We start from the raw sequence: 19004 nt of genomic DNA, 5'->3' as shown, positions 1-19004 counted from the left end.
CAAACATATTGAGTGTGTTTTTTTTTTTAATTTAAGGGCCTGAATTTGAATGAGACGTCTAGCAATCTGTTTTGTTTCTTTAATCGGATTATTTGTAACAGTGCTATCAGAATTAATGACAGGTATGTTGGACAAAATTATCACTGATCAGTATATTTGCTACTGTTAATACAATATGGCAGCCTTTTGTGGCATATTTTGTGGTTGCAAATCAGATATTATACCATGACCCCCCCAAAACATGCACGCTGATTGGCCAGCGTGCACATTGTAAATCGAGTTTTAGTAATGGAAAAAGGTCCGGTCGCCCGGACTTTTTTCCATTAGTATAACTCTACTTTTAAAACACTGTCTCGCTATGTTAAATGGGTTTAACATAGCGAGACAGCTTTAAAATAAGCAACGGAGATCTCCGTTGCTTATTTTAAAGCTGTCTCGCTATGTTAAACCTATTTAACATAGCGAAAACAGTAAAAAAAAAAAGCAACGGAGATCTTGCTTTCTCCGTTGCTTTTGCCCACAGATCTGATGTACTGCGCAGATGCGCAGTACATCAGAACTGTCGCGGATGCCAGACATCTGCAGAAGGGCAGTAAACAGGCATTATACTATGCCGTTATTTAAGAAAAGTAATAGTTTCTTTTCTTAAATAATGTCATGGTATAATAGCAATAACCCACTTCTGGGTGTGGGTAATGCTGGATTTACCCACGGTTGGCTTTGTTTGGTCCCTCGGGCTTCGCCCTCGGGACCAAACCACGCCAACCGTGGGTAAATCCAGCATTACCCACACCCAGGCATGAGTTATTGCTATAATCACTTTGGATTAATCGAAAGTTTGTGCTTGTTGTCAGCTATCTGGAAAAAATGCTGATGTTTACCTACTTAGTCAAAATTTCTGTTAAGTGCCATTATTAAAGGCTTGTTTTTTGTTTTGTGGTGATTTTGAAGTTGATTGAATTAATTAGCAAGTAATTTGTTTCTGTGTGTGTGCTTGCCTGTGCACTTGTTCCATCCCTGCATAAAAATATTTTGTGTTTTGTGCATGCCACTTCCTTCCTCTTTCCCTTTCTTTTTACATTAAAGTCTGCATATTTTATTGTATGTCATAATTTAGATTTGTTTTTGCAAATTTTGTTGCATCCCATTTGAGCATTTTCCTTTTTTGCTACATTGCAGTTTTGTTGTACTGTCAGTCAGTAAGTAGCATTTGTGAAGATTCTGTTTCATTGCAGTCAATCAAATGTTTAATAGTAAAGATTTTTCATTGAAAAACTTTTGTTAGAATAGCAGTTAGACTATTACATAACTGTACCAGTTAGATTATGGCATAACTGTAATGGTATATGAGACAAACAGAACTTTTCAGCTTAAAAATCAAGTCTAGATTGGTACTGCTTTTAAGACAGTTTTAATAATAAAAAAAAAAAAATCTAATTTTTTTTTTAAATGTCATGACTTAAAGAAACTGAGCTGAAAAAAATGCCAAACTAATGATGGTAGCCTCAGCACTATGATGAAGATAGTTTAGATAGATGTACAGAATCTGACCAAATGCATCTTCTGAATGAAATCATGGCCATTAGCTAGACCTTTATGTGTGCTTTCCTTTTCCCTAAAGGTGGACTGACTTTGGGTTTGATTATTAAGGAAGGAGGTGTAGCAGAAAAAAAAAACAAAATGTGATTTTGTCTGTTTTGTTGTCCACTGTTTTTCAGCCATTTTGTCTTTTGACAAAATTCTGTATGTTTGCTTAACGTGCGTCATCATTGTACAGTCGCAGCTTGAACTTACTAGACTGACCTACTGCTATTCTTCAGCACTGTATTAGGTTCATAGTCTCATAGAAGGTTACTTGGCTAATGGCCCTAGAGCCCTTACAAGCCTAGCCATATTCTGAGTTGCCCCAGTTGTCGATGGTTAGTTAAGTGAAGTTTGCAGAGGTAAGGGTCTATGGTAGTTAATAATGACTTCCTCTGTCTATGAGGGACATGGACACCACCCCAGGAATGAATTTGTGGCCGGTCACCCATCAATTGAGCTAGGTTGTGTTTGAAGAGGGTCATGGAGCTGCACTGTTTCACATGAATTGGAAGATTGTTCCAGAGAATTTATCTTTCCAGCATGACCTGTTCTTGTCAGAGGATAGGTTAAGATTCCTGGAGTGAGTGACCCTCGTGCAGTTTGATTTATGAATGTGTAGCATTTCCATCAGGGCCAAGTCACAGACTGCCCTGTAGGCCAGGCACAGGTCACCCCTTAGCAACCTGTAGGAGACAAAATAGTTTTGTATACCCTGTAATTTCTTGGTGAGAAACCTCTGTGGTCTCTCCAGTTGTTGCAGATGTCTCGTGACATGCATGCAAAAGGTAGCATTTTACTCAATTACTGGTCTGATGAGGGCCAAGTATAATGGAATTATAACTTCCTTAGATCTAGATGTGATGCCTTTACTTACAAGATATGCCACATAAAATGATTTCCTTACTACTGTGGATACGTGGTGGTCAAAGCTGAGGTTGCTATAAACCTGAATACCCAGATCACATACCACTGGGTCTACACTTAGGGGCCTGCTGTCTATTATGTAATTAGCAGGGATGTCAGCTTTCCCAAAAGGAAGAATAGCTTTAATCTGTGGCTTTGGCACCAATCATTTGTCTGCGTTAACCCTGTCTACAGTATATTAACATTGTTGGGGGAGTCAGTGATTACTCCCAATTTGCAATCATCAACAAACTTGGTCAGCCACAGGCTGCTCAAGTTTGCCTGGACTCCTGAGAAATAAATTCCAAACTGTAAGAGCCCAGCACAGAACCCTGTGGTATGCCACTGGTGACTGGTCCTTTGCTAGAGATGAAGGTACCCATGTTGATAGTATCCACCATGTCAGTGAGCCAGTTGGCTACCCATCTGGTAATGTAGGGGTTATTTCCCATTTGGGAGAGTTCCTCTATAATACTTGACTGGAGGATTGTATCAAATGCCTTGGCTAGGTTAAGATAGGCGGTATGCACTCTTTCCTTCGTCCAGGGCCTTTGGGGACTTTCTCAAAGAAATCACCCATGTTTAACAGACATGGTTTACATTTAGCAAATCCGAACTGGGTTGAGTCAGGGTTTGGAGATTACAAATGTCCTTGTTAATAAGGTCCATAATGGTTCTTTCCATGACCTTGCAGATGAGGCTAGTCAAGCTTATTGTGTATAATTCCCAGGGTCGGTTGATGGTCCTCCTTTGTGCAGAGCGATTACTGCTGCTATCCTCCATTCCGTTGGTCCATAGCCAGTTCGCTGGCTTAAGTTAAACAGGGATCAAAGTGAGTCTGCTAGGTCATGTTTTTTAAGTTGGCAACCTAGGACGTTGAATGGTTCCATTCATGACATATTTTTCGCCTTGGAGAGGGCCAAGATAATCTGCTCACTAGAGAAAACAGGTTGAGGAATGGTGGCAGGTATACTTTGGAGGATGACTGGAGGAGAGAAGGGGGGTGAAGTTTGCTCCAAATCTGTCAGCCAGCAGGTTGGCTATTACTTCCAGCTGAGTATGGGTGTTGCCATCCACAAGTAGTTCAGTGCATAGCTGGGTATTCTCTTTTAGATTCTAGATGTAGTTAAAGAATGTCTTGTGATTATCCTTAGCTAGGGAGGCTATTTTTGCTTCATAAGTAGCTTTGGAGGACTTTACAAGATCTTTAATTTGTTTGTGTAAGCTAGAGAGGGATTTTGTCCTCTGCTGAGCCAGTTCCCTCTTGTTCTTGGACATTGTTTTTTTTTCTCTTGTTGTATAGCCTGGTTATAGTAGGGGGACCACTAGGGTGGCTTGTTTTTTTGGCAAGGCCTGGTTTTAATCTGGTCAGATACAGCCTATTCTATACAGCTGCTTAAGTGGTTATACAGGGTATTGGTACCCACCTTTGCATAGGAGTCTGTGTTATCTGCATTCGAATGTGCTTTGAAACTTCTTATACCTTCACTTATTTGGAGGTAGTCTGTCTTGAAAAATTATTAAGCAGTTTTGAGCTTGATGGGGGATGTGGTCTTATAATTAAATTGAACAAGGCTGATTTATGGTCCGATCTTACCAAGGAGGACATCACACAGGAGAAGGTGCAATGCTCTCCCATGCTAGTGAGTACTATGTCAAGAATATTTGAGCCTTGTGTGGGTGTATTGACTAGCTGTTCCAGAGCATTTGCATTGACAAAGTCCAGGAACCTCAGTGTCAGCATGTTTGTGGTCATGTATGTTTCCCAGATGATGGTATTAAAATCAACCATAAGTAAGGTGTTGGGCTGTATGACAAGTGGCTCCAGTAAGTCCGGGTATGCAATATGTTTTTCATGTTTCATGGTGGGGGACCTATATAGCTAGCTGTGATGGTAGGGGGCTTTGCCCATAAGTTAATTGGACAATGGAGTAGCTTAAGTAAGTCATACTGTTTGAGCAGTCTCAAGGTGTACTTATCCTTAATGAAGATGGATACACCTCTTTATTTTGTTCTTTCACCCACAGTTTGAGGTCTGAATGTATGAAAGGTATCACAGCCCTGCATGGCTGAGGTGCTTTCTGTGCCTTTGAACAATATCTCGGTGACTGCACAGACATCAGCATTTTCTGAGTTGAGGAGTGCTTCCAGGAAGTGCAGTTTCTTGTTTAGACTCCTTGCATTAAGCAGCAGTACCTTGAGTTTATCTTGAGAAGATTTTGTTATTTTGGGAGATTGGTTATTTTGACACTGCCTAAAAAAAAGCACAATTGGGTGGCTAATGCCTTTGCCAGTATCTGAAAGCCTAGAGGAGACGGGTGCAGACCATCTCTGGCAAAGCAGCGTGGCCTATCGACCATGTCTTCCTAGACTGACAGATATTGGATCCCCATGGACTGACACCAGATGCTAAGCCAATTGTTAGTCATTTTTTATTTGTATTATAACATCATCATTGGAGAGGGTAGAATGCTGCTTAAGGCTAGGCTTATACATGCCTGTGACACATAATCTTAGAGTTCAGTCACGTCTCTCTTCATATAGTTCAGTGAGGTACGTCTCAAGTCAATCACCCCAACATTGACTATGACCGAGTTATACCAGTACTTGTGCTTGAGTGACTTGAAGATCCTGGCAGCTGATAGGCAGCTAACCGTAACCTGCTCCTTATCCAGCCTGGTGAGGGGGGAACATCTATTTTTTTTTTTTTAAGTACCTTTATCTGCACTTTTTTTTTCAAAAAAATACAGTATTTAAATTGATTTTAACTGTGTTGCAGGAATATTAACTGAACTGGAAGTTTTGACTGCTCTTCAGTTAGTCCCACCCACCCTGCCTGTTTTTGTTTTGGTGTTAATCTTAGTAGCCTCGAAACTGCCCGCCCCTCTTGTAAATTTGTGTTTGGATACTCCTTCTGGGCCCATCTCATTTGCTCACTCAACTGAGTGCAGTGAGATCATATTCTGATTTCAGGCACTCCTACTGTGTATAAAGAGAGCATCTGGGAAACAGAAAAAAAAAATTAAGCTTGTTTCCTGCCTATCCTGTTAAGTGGTACAGACTATTTGTAGGCTTCTGAGCCCCCAAGCCCTTCTGTGTTGGAGGGAAGCCTTCAAGCTTAGTTTTTTTTTCTTATAACTAGCCAGTTTTCTAGTTTCAGCACTCAAATCTGTTTCTTTGATCTCAGCACTTGTTCAGAAAAAAAAAAAATTTCATCTGCTTTTACTGCACTTTTGTTTCTACCTACTTTATTTTACTTTTGCATCATCTTAAAAGTACTCAATTGTATTTATTACTGCTTGGTGTAACTCATTCTAAGCCTTTTGGTTTAAACACTTGGGCTTCGGACTAGTTGTTTTGCACTGAGAGGGTTTGTGGTCTGCACTGTAGTGGCAGAACAGGTAGCTCACATTCTTCTAGGTTGGGAACTGCTGATTGAGGGCTCAGTGTCTGTTATTCTAAAAGTGTATTAATTCTGGTTTAAGCACTTGGGCTTTCAGGCCAGTTATTTTACATTAAGAGGGTTTGTGGTCTGCACTCTTGTGGGAGGAGAGGCTGGACTCTGCCCTTCTGAGCTGGGAATTTCTGGTGAAAGGCTTATAGTGCATGCATATCTGATCTGCTTCTTACTGAAGTTGGTGCGCCTTGTTTGCTGTGGCATAGACTGGATTCGGGCGTGCTGGATCTAGCTTTGTTTGGGTAACTTGAGCACTAATCCAGGCATTCTCTAAAGTATTCAATTGTATTTATTACTGCTTGGTAGTAACTTGATTAAAGTGTAGCTATCATTCTAAGTACTTTGGATTAAGCACTTGGGCTTCAGGCCAGTTATTTTACATTAAGAAGGTTCGTGGTCTGCACTCTTGTGGGAGAAGAGGCTGGACTCTGCCCTTCTGAGCTGGGAATTTCTGGTTAAAGATTTATAGTGCCTGAATATTTGAACTGTATCTTACTGAAATTGGTACAACTTGTTTGCTGTAGCATAGACTAGATCCAGGCCTGCTGAATCTAGCTTTGTTTATATGCTTGTTGTTTGTTTGCTTGTTATTTCCCTGGAACGCTAATTCCACCTAATACGCGGCTTCTCAGCGCTTCTGTGGATCACTAGTGATATCTGCATTGCTTACTGTACTTATTTCCTTGTTTCACTTGAAAGAAAGTTACTGTTTGTTGTTTTTGCATTTAAGTTACCTGTAACACATTGCACTTAAGTTACCTGGCACTTGCTCACTAAAGCAATTGTATAAGTCAGCACTAAAAATTAAAAGCACTACACCCTCACTCCCCACTGGCCCTTGTTTTCAATTATTAAGGAATTCCCAATATTATTCTAGCATGTCCAAATGTCAGTTGTCAATCTCTTCTCCGGTCCAGCTGGTGAATCTGGGAATCTTGAGGCAATGTTACAACTGCCTCATGTACACAGACAACCCTCTGCTCCTCCCAACAAATTCCAACACATGCGAGAGATGCAACCATATAGCCAAACTGGAGGCTAAGCTGTCTCAACTCAGTACTGGCATAAGCAGTGAGGAGGAGAAGGAAACCACGCTCACTACAATTCCAGTCTCACATAGACCTACCACGACAGCAAACCAAACACATAATCACACAAAAACATACTCTGAGGCTCTAAATAAAGATCTGCCTAAGCAGCAGAGACCTGCAAAGCAGACACCCAAGCAACCGCTACCCCAAAACAAAACACGTGCAACACATATCTCACAAAGCCAGTGTGCTGAACAGTCACAGCCCTTAAGACTAAACAATACACCTGATACACTTGTAATAGGTGACTTTATCGTCAGGCACTCTAACGTCCCGCTCACCAGGCTGAACAAGGAGAGGGTCACGGTGAGCAGCCTGTCGGGCGCTAGGATCCGCCACATAACACAAGCACTCAGGTCACTCCAAGGCAAGTACAAATATGACTCAGTCATTGTCCATGCTGGTGTGAATGACCTGAGACGTACCTCCCTGGACTACATGAAAAGAGACATAAAGGAGCTCTCTGAGCATGTAGCCCAGGCCGGTATGACCCTGACCTTGAGTAGCATCTTACCCTCACCAAGAATGATGCCACAATATGAAGACAAGATGATCAATTTCAACAATTGGCTTAAGTACTGGTGTCATTCAAAGGGGATCCAATGCCTGTCAGCTTGGGATGATATGCTCGACAAGCCACGATGCTTCGCTAGGGATGGCTTGCACCTGTCACCCCTGGGCTTTCGGATATTGGCAAAGGCTCTTGCTACCCCATAGTGCCCTTTTTAGGCAAGGCTCAAAAGACAAACCCACCTCCATAGGTATCACAAGGGATAAGAAACTAAGACTAATCCTACTCAACGCCAGAAGTCTGAACCTCAAGATGCATGCACTCGAAACTCTCCTTAGCATGGAGAACATCGATATCTGTGCAGTAACAGAAACCTGGTTCAGGGCTCCCGAGAGCACCCCAGCACTACCAGGTTATACCTCATACCATGCTTTTCGGCCCCAAAACTTGGACCGAACCACAAAAGGAGGGGAAGTATCGATATTCATCAAAGATACCCACACCTCCAGGTTGGTGGCAAAGCACGAAGCATCAGAGACTATCCATGTGCAACTAACAGTGGGTAAAACTGCCTTCCAGTTTATAGCCTGCTACAGACCACCCTCCCAAACCCAGGAACCCCACTCGGCCTTCCTGAGAACACTGGAAAATATGAAGGTCTCTCCAAACACCGTTATATTGAGCGACTTCAACTACCCAAACATAGACTGGGAGCATTACTCTAGCTCCAACACCCTAGCCCAAAGGTTCCTAGAATTTATAAACTCAAATGCTATGGAACAACTTGTTACCACTCCCACAAGTGGATAAAACATACTGGACCTGATCATCACCAACATGGGGACTCTATGCTCCAGACCAGAAGTGTATCCCTCACTGGTAAGATCAGACCATAAACTAATCTCACTGGATATTCACATCCCGACCCCACCCCCTGCCCAGAAAACCACAGTGAAAAACTTCTCTAAAGCAAATTTCACACTCCTCAAAACCGAGGTGGAATCCTTCAAAGCCCCCGGGCCTGTGGAAAATACGGCCCAGACCGCAGAATCCTTTATACACGCATTCTATGAACACCTTCAGGAATGCATGGATCATGGGATCCCATATAAAACCAAGACTCAATCCTCCAAAGGCAGACGTCCTGTCTGGTGGACCCCAGCCATAAACAAACTATACAATAGAAGGAGGAAGCTACTAAATGATAGAGCAAAATCCCAAAAAGGGAAGGCATCACTGATCAGTATTAGCAAAAAACTATGGGCACTCATAAAATTGTCTAAGGCCAGCTTCGAGAGAAAAATTGTACAGGACACTAAGAATAATCACAAGGCTTTCTTTAGTTATGTTAGGAACCTGGGTGGTAATTCCCAGATATGCTCAGAATTAGTCCAAAATGACAAAAAATACACTGAACCCACAGACATTGCCAACATCCTAGCTGACAGGTTCAGCGGAAACTTCTCCCCCCCCTCCCCACCAAAAGGGCAAATATCTATCCCAGCAGAGTGCTGCCCCCCCTGACATCTCAGATGCTCAGGTAAGAGCCGCCCTCTCCAAAGCAAAAAACACAGAATCAATGGGACCAGACGATGTCCCGGGCTGCATCCTACTTGAACTCCAAGAAGAGCTAAACCCAAACATAAAACTACTGTTCAATCTCAGCCTTACTACAGGATGTGTGCCCAAAGAGTGGCGTACAGCAACAGTGGTCCCTCTCCATAAAGGTGGTGCCTCAATGGATCCTGGAAACTATCGCCCCATAAGCCTGACTAGCTTGGTCTGCAAAGCTATGGAAAGGATCATCATGGACCTCATAAATAAAGATATTGGGGACCTACAGACACTGGATCCTACCCAGTTTGGCTTTGTTAAGGGCAGATCCTGCCTCTTAAACCTGGTTGATTTCTTTGAAACAGTCAACAAGGCCATTGACGAGGGGAAGGTGGTCCACACAGCCTATCTGGACCTCACAAAAGCCTTCGATACAATACCCCACTCAGGCATTATAGATAAGCTCACCAGCTTAAATATAAACCCCTATGTCACTAGATGGATTGCAAACTGGCTCAAGGACAGAACCCACGTGGTTAGAATTGCTGGAGCCATGTTAGACTCCAAACCAGTTACAAGTGGTGTCCCACAAGGCTCAGTCCTGGGACCTCTTTTGTTCGGTATATATTTCTCAGAGGTACAGGCCAACACGGAAGGACTGTGGCTGACCAAGTTCGCAGATGACTGCAAACTGGGCGCCATAATCGACTCTCCAGCCGACAAGAGCATCCTCCAAAAGGGCCTCATAGAAACAGACAACTGGTGCCAGATCCATGGCCTCAAGCTAAATGTAAAAAGTGTATAGTCATCCCCTTTGGCAAAAACAAAGTGTCCACAAATTACCACATAGGTGGTAATCCATTAAGTACAGAAGAAATAATTAGGGACCAGGGGACCCAAGTTGATAGCAATCTCTCATTTGACAACCACGTAGCCAAAGTGGTTAGAAAAACATTTTATATAGCCCACCTAATCATGAAGGGATTCACATCTAAATCAGGGGAGGTCATCGTGCCTCTTTACTCATCCCTCATCAGGCCCATGATTGAGTACAATGCCCCTTTTGGGATGTACCTTACCAGACACCTGCAGCAACTGGAAAGACCCCAAAAGTACCTCACCAAGAGGATCAAAGGGCTCAAACAGATGCCATATGCTGCCCGGTTAAAGAAACTCCAGCTCTACTCAGTGGCATACCACCTGTTCAGAGGCGATCTGTGCCTGATGTATAAAGCCATGTCCAACCCGGAATTAATGGACATGCTGCACCTCAGAAAATCCAAATCCCATCGAGCTATGCGCTCGAGAGACTTGAACCTCAGCACTGAAATAAATAGGACATGCTGGAGGGACAGATTCATAACCCAAAGGCTCCCTTCACTCTGGAATAAAATCCCAGTCCAGGTTAGGCAGAGTCACTCATTGACGCTCTTCAAGAGGAATCTTGATGAGTGGATGGGAGATCTTAGGTTTACCCTGGGTATCACTTCTGTGTCACTGTTAGACAGAGGCACAGTATACTAACCTCGAAAAAGGGCATAGGAAAATTAATTTAAAATGGGTGGTGAAAGCCAAACACATTCTGGCTAGGCTTATAAATTCCCTAGGGCAGATAGCCTAGTATGAACCTATGAACCTCTGCGTCTCGCAGTCAAGTCACCTATGACCAGTGCATTAGTGTTTGTAGTGTTAACACCTTATGGGCTTATTTGTTGAGACATTGGTGTGTGCGTTATTATGTCTTGTGATTGTTTTTTGCATTCCTGTGTGTGTAAGTTGTTTCCATTTGGGAGGGCTCTGATCTTTGGATAACTTACTAGTGAGTACCTCCACACATGTGGGTTTATGTGTTATGTCCTTATTTAGTGTGGGAAGTATGTGTCTGCTGACAACCTGTTTGGCATTCGAGTTGTCCTTATGTGAGCGTCTTGCCTCCAGTTTCATAGTGTAACTACATCTCTCACATAATGTATTTGTTTCAGGAGTAAGTGGTTCTTAGACAGTTGCTATATTGCCTCAGGATGCCCATACATATCAGGCTGGGCAGAGAGATGATGGGAAACTGCCCATCCATGATAGCAGGCTCTTACTGTATGATTTACTAGGGAAGGGAAGGGATTAATTTGAGAAGACTGTACTGGTATTCCTGAGACTACAAGAGGGACCTATACTTTGTGTAGGCTAAGGTTGATCAATAAGGCAACACTACTCAATTCCCAACTGGGTTGCTCCTAGAGCAGCAGAAAAGCTTGGAAGGTTTTCACTGACAGCTGTTTAGGGAATGACCGAGCTTTTAAGCTTTTGAGTCTATACAGGGCACTGCTAGCAGCTGCTGAGTGAAGAGCAGCACCGCCACAAATTGAGGGGCTTAAATACAAGCAAAGAGAATCAAGTTTTAAGATGACTAGCAATGCGGGAAACACACAATAAACCTTCCACCCTCAACCACCAACTCAGACATGGATCAGCACACTTCTGCCACAAGCATGCAGAAAAATACCTTCTTAATGTAGAATAGCTGGTTTGGAGCCCAAGTGTAACAAGACCACACAAACTACCTTTAACAGCCATACAACTAACAGATACAATGTAATACAGTGCAGTTGACTTCTTAAAGCAGCAGCAGACAGTGCAGTTTTTTTTAAACTGTCGATGTACAGTCATAGTGTATGAGAGAAATGGAAAAAACACTTATTTTTGTGTATTTTCCAGCTCAGATATACCAGGTAAACACCTACTGCCACTAGATAAATAATCCCAGTCCTCCTAATGTAAAAGCACAGTAAAGGAGTGTCCCGAGTGAAATGCTACCACAAACAAAGTTAAAAGATATGAAATGCTAGCACAAACAAACTTAAAGATATGGTTAAAGCAGTGTACTTTAAACAGCTGATAAAAATTTTGATTATTCAGTTGTACAGAATTTATAAAGGCACTAAAAAGATAAGTTGATTAATAAGCTCTCCAGCCAATAAAGCTACTTGCAGAAATCTCAAGCGTCTCCCCAACCTAAACAGACTAGACTATCTCCCAGTGCACTAGATGGAAAATCCACTTACCTCTTGATGTAAAAACAAGTGCTTGCTAGAGGGTAAAAATACACTACTTCGTCCAACAACCAGCTAGATAATGTATTCAGATGAAGTAAATCAGTAGAACAGATGATGAGAGGCAAAATGCACCTTTTCGGAACAAGCACAAGAAAGGCAAATAAATAATTCAGTATTATCAACAGCAGTATAGAAAGGGAAGAGCCTCTTAAGCTCAATTTACAATAGGGATACAGCTTAAAATCACTAGGTATAAAAAGCAGATCAACAAAGGAGAGGGTGGGTAGGAAATACTAGCAGGGAATCACAAGCAGTGCTTTAGTTTATGCAGGCTTGAAGTCTTTTCAGCAGAAGACAAGGGACCATAAATTCACTTTGTATTTAAGTATCAATTAAGAGACAATTAACCAATGAAACATCACGTGACTTGTGCAACCTAGAAAACTTGTCTATCTCTCAAATAGAATAAAAACACCAGCCTAAGCAGATTTCTTAAAACAGAAAAAAAAGGAGTAGTTAAAACAGAAAGCAACTCTGTCAGTCACAGGCAAAAAATGTAGGTTTGCTTTTCTCACCCAGTAGGGAATCATCACAAGTGCTTTAGTTTGTGCAGGCTTGAAATATTTTTGGCAAAAGACAAAGGGCCAGAAATTCACTGTGTATTTAAGTGTCACTCAAGAGATACTTAACCAATGAAAAAACATGTGAAATGTGCAGGCTAGATAATTTAAGTGTCTATCTCACACATAAAACCAAAACACCATGCCAAGCAGATTTCTTAAAACAGAAAACAAAATCGAGTAGGTAATATGAAAAGCAGTTCTATCAGTCCCCGATAAAAAAATAAATATGTATATAGGTTTACTTTCCTCAGCCAAAAGGACATCACCAGCAGTGCCTTAGTTTATGCATGCTTGAAATATTTTCTGAAAAGGATTACGTGTCCAAGAGGATATGTAGATTTTACTTTATAAATATTTTTAAGTGCTGCTAATTTCTTGTGAGAATTATTTACAGGATGTCTTTTGTATTAGGTTCATAGGTGTGTACTAGGCTTAACGGCCCTGGAGCCTATATAAGCCTAGCCCAAGAAGATTCCCTGGCATCTAATGATGGCCTTTCTTCCTCAAGACAAAATAAAATGTTACCGGGATCAATTTCCGATATTTTCCAACCAGAATCTGATATCTGACAGGGAATATCTCAGAAATCTAGATTTCATGGCCTCCACTATTCTCATGGTTCCTCTGTCCAGACTTCACATGATGAAAAATCAATGGTTTCTTAAGTCAGTTTGGATTAAGCTCCAGCACCCCCTTTCATTTCAAATTTCAGTTCCGGAATTTGTGAAGAGGTGAAGTTTTTGGTGGTTGAATCAGTTGTTTCTAAACCCAGGACTGTCTCACTCTTTTCCAGTCCCTATTCATTCTGTAATCTTACATGTGTGTGATGAATTTGCATGGAGAGTTCTGTCAAGTGCAAGGCTCCCTGGAACAAACTGGACAAGCTAAAATGCATGAATTTCAAAGAAATAATTGATCTAATAAATACTCTCAAATCTCTTAACCATCTTTGGACTCCAGGCCTACTGCACATGATCACATACAAAATCACAATGATGTGGTACATACATTTGGGTGTGGGTGGTGGTTGTAGGTGAAATCTAGCAACTCATTTCAGTCTGTCATTCTGTCAGAGCAAACTATTGTTATAAGCAAGTTGAGTAGGACCAGGACAGACTCTCAGAAATGGAAGTTGATCCTAGTGGTCTTCCAGGAATTGATCCATCCTTAGGGAAATCCTTAAGAAGATCTGTTTGCCTCCAGACACAACCGACAATTACAGAAATGTTGCTGCAGGCCTTCTTGCAATCAGGCTTGGAAGACCGATGCCTTTTCATTACCATTGATGGAAGTGTTCCTGCATGATTGTCCACCCTTTCTTCTGATCACCAGGATTCTTTTAAAGATACAGAAAGACTTTTCAAATATAATTCTGGTTATTCCCTTTTGATCTAGGCAACAGTGGTTCATCATTCTTCTGAAAATGCCATGGGCAATTACCACAAGCCTCCTCACAGAACATACTTGCTCACATAGGACAGGGGTTGTTTGATTCACCTCAGCATTCAACTTCTTGAACTGACTGCCTAGATAATAGAATTCTGATGCCTTTTAGGGACCCTTTTTTTCTGAAGACACGCAGCAGATATTAAAGAAGGCAAATAAACCTGCTAGTAGAAAATCGTATATAAGAAAGTGGAAAACATTATCTAGTTGTTCTGCCTTAATAAGGACCAGGACCATTTTCAGATCAGGAAGCCTCTGGCTCTTCAATATTTGTCTGAGTTATTATCTTTTGGCTTCTCGTTGCTCTTCTGTCAAGATTCTGATTGCCTTCCCTTAGTTTCCCCCCACATTTCTAGCCAGCCTGAAGTCCAGCAGTTTCTGAAAGAGGTGTTATATATCTGGCCACCTAGAAGGCAGGTGGCTCCTACTTTGGATCTCAAGTCTGTTCTAGAAAAACTTATACTGTTTATGTTTGAAGCTACGTATTAGGTTGATTTGAAGCTATTAACATTGGAAACAGTGTTACAAATTGCTCAGACGTCTGCTAGAAGTTTTTCTTGAGTTACAAGCTCTTACACTGAGTCATCCTTATCTAATTTTCAACAAAGATATGGGTACTTTGAAAACAAATCCTTCATTTCTGTCTTTAAGTCATTTCAGAGTTTACTTCATCTCCCTGTTTTCATCCCAGAGAAAAAGAAATGGGAGAAAGATTATACATACTCTCGATGTCCACAAACAACTGAGATGCTACTTAGGATTGCTGAGCAGATATTTGCATCTTATGAAGGTAAGAAAAAGAGACAAACAGTGTCTAAACAAACAATTTGTAAATAGTTGTCCCAGGCTATTACTTTTTGTTATGCTTACCACAACAAGTCACTTCCAAGAAAGGTCATGGTCCATTTCACTAGGCTCTGGCCACGTCTGTGGCTTTTTGGAAAGGGATACACTCTAGAAGTATAGCAGAGGTAGCAACTTGGTCATCTGTACATACTTTTACCAAGAACTACAAACTAGATTACTTCTTTAGGTCCACAGCAGGCTTTGCTAGGACTTTTTTCAGGATTCCTAGACTGTGGTCTAACCCCCCCCCTCCCCCGTACTGCTGTCTAAGCTGTGGTATTCATTCCATATTGCTTAGGCTACTTCAGCAGTGATGTAATGATAAACCTAGTGTAGTTATTTAAGTAAAGCTTACCTAACAGTATATGTTTGAATAGATCACTGCTGCAGTAGCCGTACCCTCCCCCACTCCCCCTATTTGCTTCTATATTTTTATGCCAGGGTGTGGATTTTATTAACACGACTCTCTCTTAGCAGTATTATAGTCTCCCTTCTTCTGAGGCAAGAAAACACTGCAGTTTTGACAATCAAGTCACTAACGTTTTCCTCCTTCGCTCGTGCATGCAATGGCTAGTATTTGTGGAAGGTGCCATAAAGCTTTGGAAGCTGACCTGTTGGGTCCAGTCCTTTGCAGGACGTCCCATATAGCTTAGGCTAGCAGTAATCTAATCTGACATCTGTTGTTATGGTAAATTTAATTTGCGTGACTGTACTTTCTAGTCGGTTACTCTTTTAAATGCTCATGCTCCGGTTGCTACAAGGTATCAATATGATGTTGCTGGTCCAACTGGAGAGAGAGGTCCAAATGGAGAGAAGAAATCAGCAAGAAAAGGAGAGTAGTATTATGGGAACTGCATTCATCCTCATGTTTTGGTGAGTACTTTCATGTGTTGGACCCTACTTTTCATCCAGAAGCCACTAATATATCATGGAGAAAGTATGTCAAAAAATAAAAAAATGTAGACCGGATGTAGAGGTCTCAAGATAGAAATCTGCCCACTTTTGGTGTACACATTGGTGCAAGGAGTGGAAAAAAGGCAGTATAATCCTCATAACATGAAAACATTCCTACCAGAGGGTCAGGCCAGGCACAGGGGGAGAATACCCCCCCTGTGGTATAAGGAAGTAGTAGTCCACAAAAAAACACAATAACTGACAGGCCAAGGAAGAAGCATAGAGACAATAAAGTGGACTGTTGAAGATAAGGAAGAAATTATGTATTGTTACTATTACACAAGAAGCCCAGAATTTCTAGACAGAGAGTTTGTAGCAAGATTGAACGAGAAAGATTAGAGGAAAGAAAAGTACTTGCCCATGAAAAAATTGTTGAAAGCTATAGATAAAAAAATTATTTCCTTAATGCAGCAGGTCAATGAAAAGCATTGTCTAGATGAAGAGACAATGGGCCACTTGGAAAAAAGAAGTAACAGAGGAATTGAAAAAGGCTAAAGAACAAAAAAAGAAACCGGTTTTTGAAAGTATAAAAGGGAAGCATACTCATGGGAAAGGAACATATATCTGATGTGGTGCAGTATTTTTGCAGAGAACAAAACCAAACTAATCAATACAAAAATGCAGCTCCAAAGATATGAAGAGATATACAGGCAAAGACATCCAGATCTGGTAAATCACACAATTCAAAACAAGTAAGATCCCAAAGGGGAAATGTAGAAAAGAAAATTAATGAGGAGGAAATTAAACAAATAGAAATATGTGTGATAGATCATTGCAAAATGAAGAAATTATTGTGAAAACTCCAACATGTGCAGTGTCACAACATGATATGCTGGTGGAATCTCATATAGAGGAGCAGCAAATGGAATGGGATGCATTTGAAGAGGATATGCCAGAGATTGAAGTTCTGGAGCTGTTTGTAGGAGACTTGTATAAAAGTCTAGGTGAAGTTGCACAGCAAGGGAAGGAGAAGCATGATGCATCTGAAAAGGATATGTCACATGACAATATTGCTAAACCTCCCGTGGAACACACACAGGAAAAAGAGAGTAAAGAAAATGCTCAGAGTCTAGAAGAAAATTATATAAAGGAAGACCCGCTTGATTTAACAAAGATTGAAAGACATATTAAGATAGATGAAAGAAATTAAATAAGACCCAGATTGTTAGAAGACTGGTAAAATAGAACAACACAGGATTCAGGACTATTAAGAGATGTTCATGTAATAGAACAGAAATAAATATGATATATTACCATACAACCAGACTGATAATGGATAAGGTGTTACTCCAAAAACATAGATGAACAAAGGCAAAGAAGGGGAGCAAGTAGGATATCACCATGAAAACACTGAATAGAGAAAACTATAACGTAACTAAAACAAGAAGTAACACAGGAGAACCCAGAAAAGGGAACAGATCATCACAAATCCTTAGAAAGACAGGTTTGGTAAAAACAGTGCACAATATCAGAACAAACTAGGATTTATCATACATTATTTCTAAATTAAACTATAAATATCAACATCATCATCATCATCATAAGAAGAAGAAAAACTTAGAAGGTATGCAGATAAACATAAAGGAAAGGTATAAAATAAGCAATTCATCGATGACCCAAAAATATTTTGAGAGAATTGGGAAACAAAGCAAAGGGAATATAAACACCACCAAAACAAGAAGAAATTAATACATTTTGGAGAAATGTTTATGAAGATTCTATTGAACATAACAACAATGATGAATGGACATAAGAATTAAAAGAAAAAGCAATAAAATATAATACAGTGGATATGAAGTGGGCTGAAGTAACGGCCACAAAAGTTGAGTCAACATTAAGAAAAACTCCTAACTGGAAAACCTGAGCCCATATGTTGAAATTAGCTTCTGGCTAAAGGTATTAACTTTACACAAAGATTTTGCCCTGAGTAAAAAATTACTTGATATGCACATCCTGAACAGACACCAACCTACTTAACAATAGGAAAAATGATAATCCTTCTTAAGAGTGAACCTGTAAGCCATCCTAGGAACCATGGAGTAATAACTTGCCTTCTAACAATATATGAACTATATACTGTAATTGATGCAGACAGAGTTTATAGCCATCTACAAACCAATTTAATTGTAGCACAAGAGGAAAAAGTTAATAAAGTCATGTGGAACAAAGGCTTACCTGTTAATCAAAGTCATTATAGAGAGTTGTAAAATACAGGGAAGAATGTAAGTATGGCATGCATAGATTACAAAAAACACATTGGACAGCATCCCACGTTCATGGATAATGGAATGCTTACAGATTATAAGATCCACCCTACACTGATCATTTACACTGTCTAACAATTCACCAAGGGATTTTGTTTTGCCTTTAATCCATTAAGCCTGTTTACTTAATTTATTAGGCTATGGTTACAGCTCAACTCCCAGAAACCAACCTAGTTTAAAGAATCTCCTCAGCTTTTTGTGAATTATTTAAAATTGTGTAGTTTATCAGCTGAAGATCTGAAAGCCCAACTACAAATAGCAAAACTTTCTCAGATGATATAAGAATGACATTTGGACTTGATAAATGTACAAAAGCAATATTTATAAAAGAAAAGCTGCAGCACCAAAAAGTACCAACCTGGGATGTGAATATGTTATATAGGAGCTTGAGCAGGAGGGAGTATATAAACATTTGGGAATACACGAGGGTCTGCAATAAAACATAAACAAATGAGAACAAATGTCACTGAGCAATCCTTCAGAAGACTAAAGCTAATATTGAAAATTGTCTTGGCACCTAGAGATAAAGTCTAAGCTAGTTGTTTTGCCGCAAACAGTATTGAATCAACTGGACAAGAAAACAAAGGGCCAGATTCAGGAAGGCTTACACGGAGTTCAAGAGTAGTGTAAGCCTCCGTGTAAGCCTCCTGATTCAGGAACAGCCCAAATCTCCGTGTAAGAGACAGCTAACACGTCTCTTACACGGACTGGGCGTGGAAAT

At 40.7% G+C, this 19004-nt stretch overlaps 1 protein-coding gene across 1 annotated transcript in view; it reads left to right on the top strand.

The window, feature by feature from the left end:
* The window catches only part of TERT (telomerase reverse transcriptase), a 1470615-nt gene that overhangs the window by 334740 nt on the left and 1116871 nt on the right, over window positions 1–19004 (top strand). Inside the window, exon 8 of the mRNA XM_044065146.1 lies at window positions 37–122. Within this exon, the coding sequence (XP_043921081.1) occupies window positions 37–122 (86 nt within the window). The remainder of the gene's footprint in view (window positions 1–36; window positions 123–19004) is intronic.

Source organism: Protopterus annectens, chromosome 3.part0, assembly GCF_019279795.1.
Source record: "Protopterus annectens isolate FY-2018-M chromosome 3.part0, PAN1.0, whole genome shotgun sequence".
In the NCBI taxonomy this organism is placed as follows: Eukaryota; Metazoa; Chordata; order Ceratodontiformes; family Protopteridae; genus Protopterus; species Protopterus annectens.
Note: the sequence above shows the minus strand (reverse complement) of the source record. Positions and strands in the feature narration are given on the sequence as shown.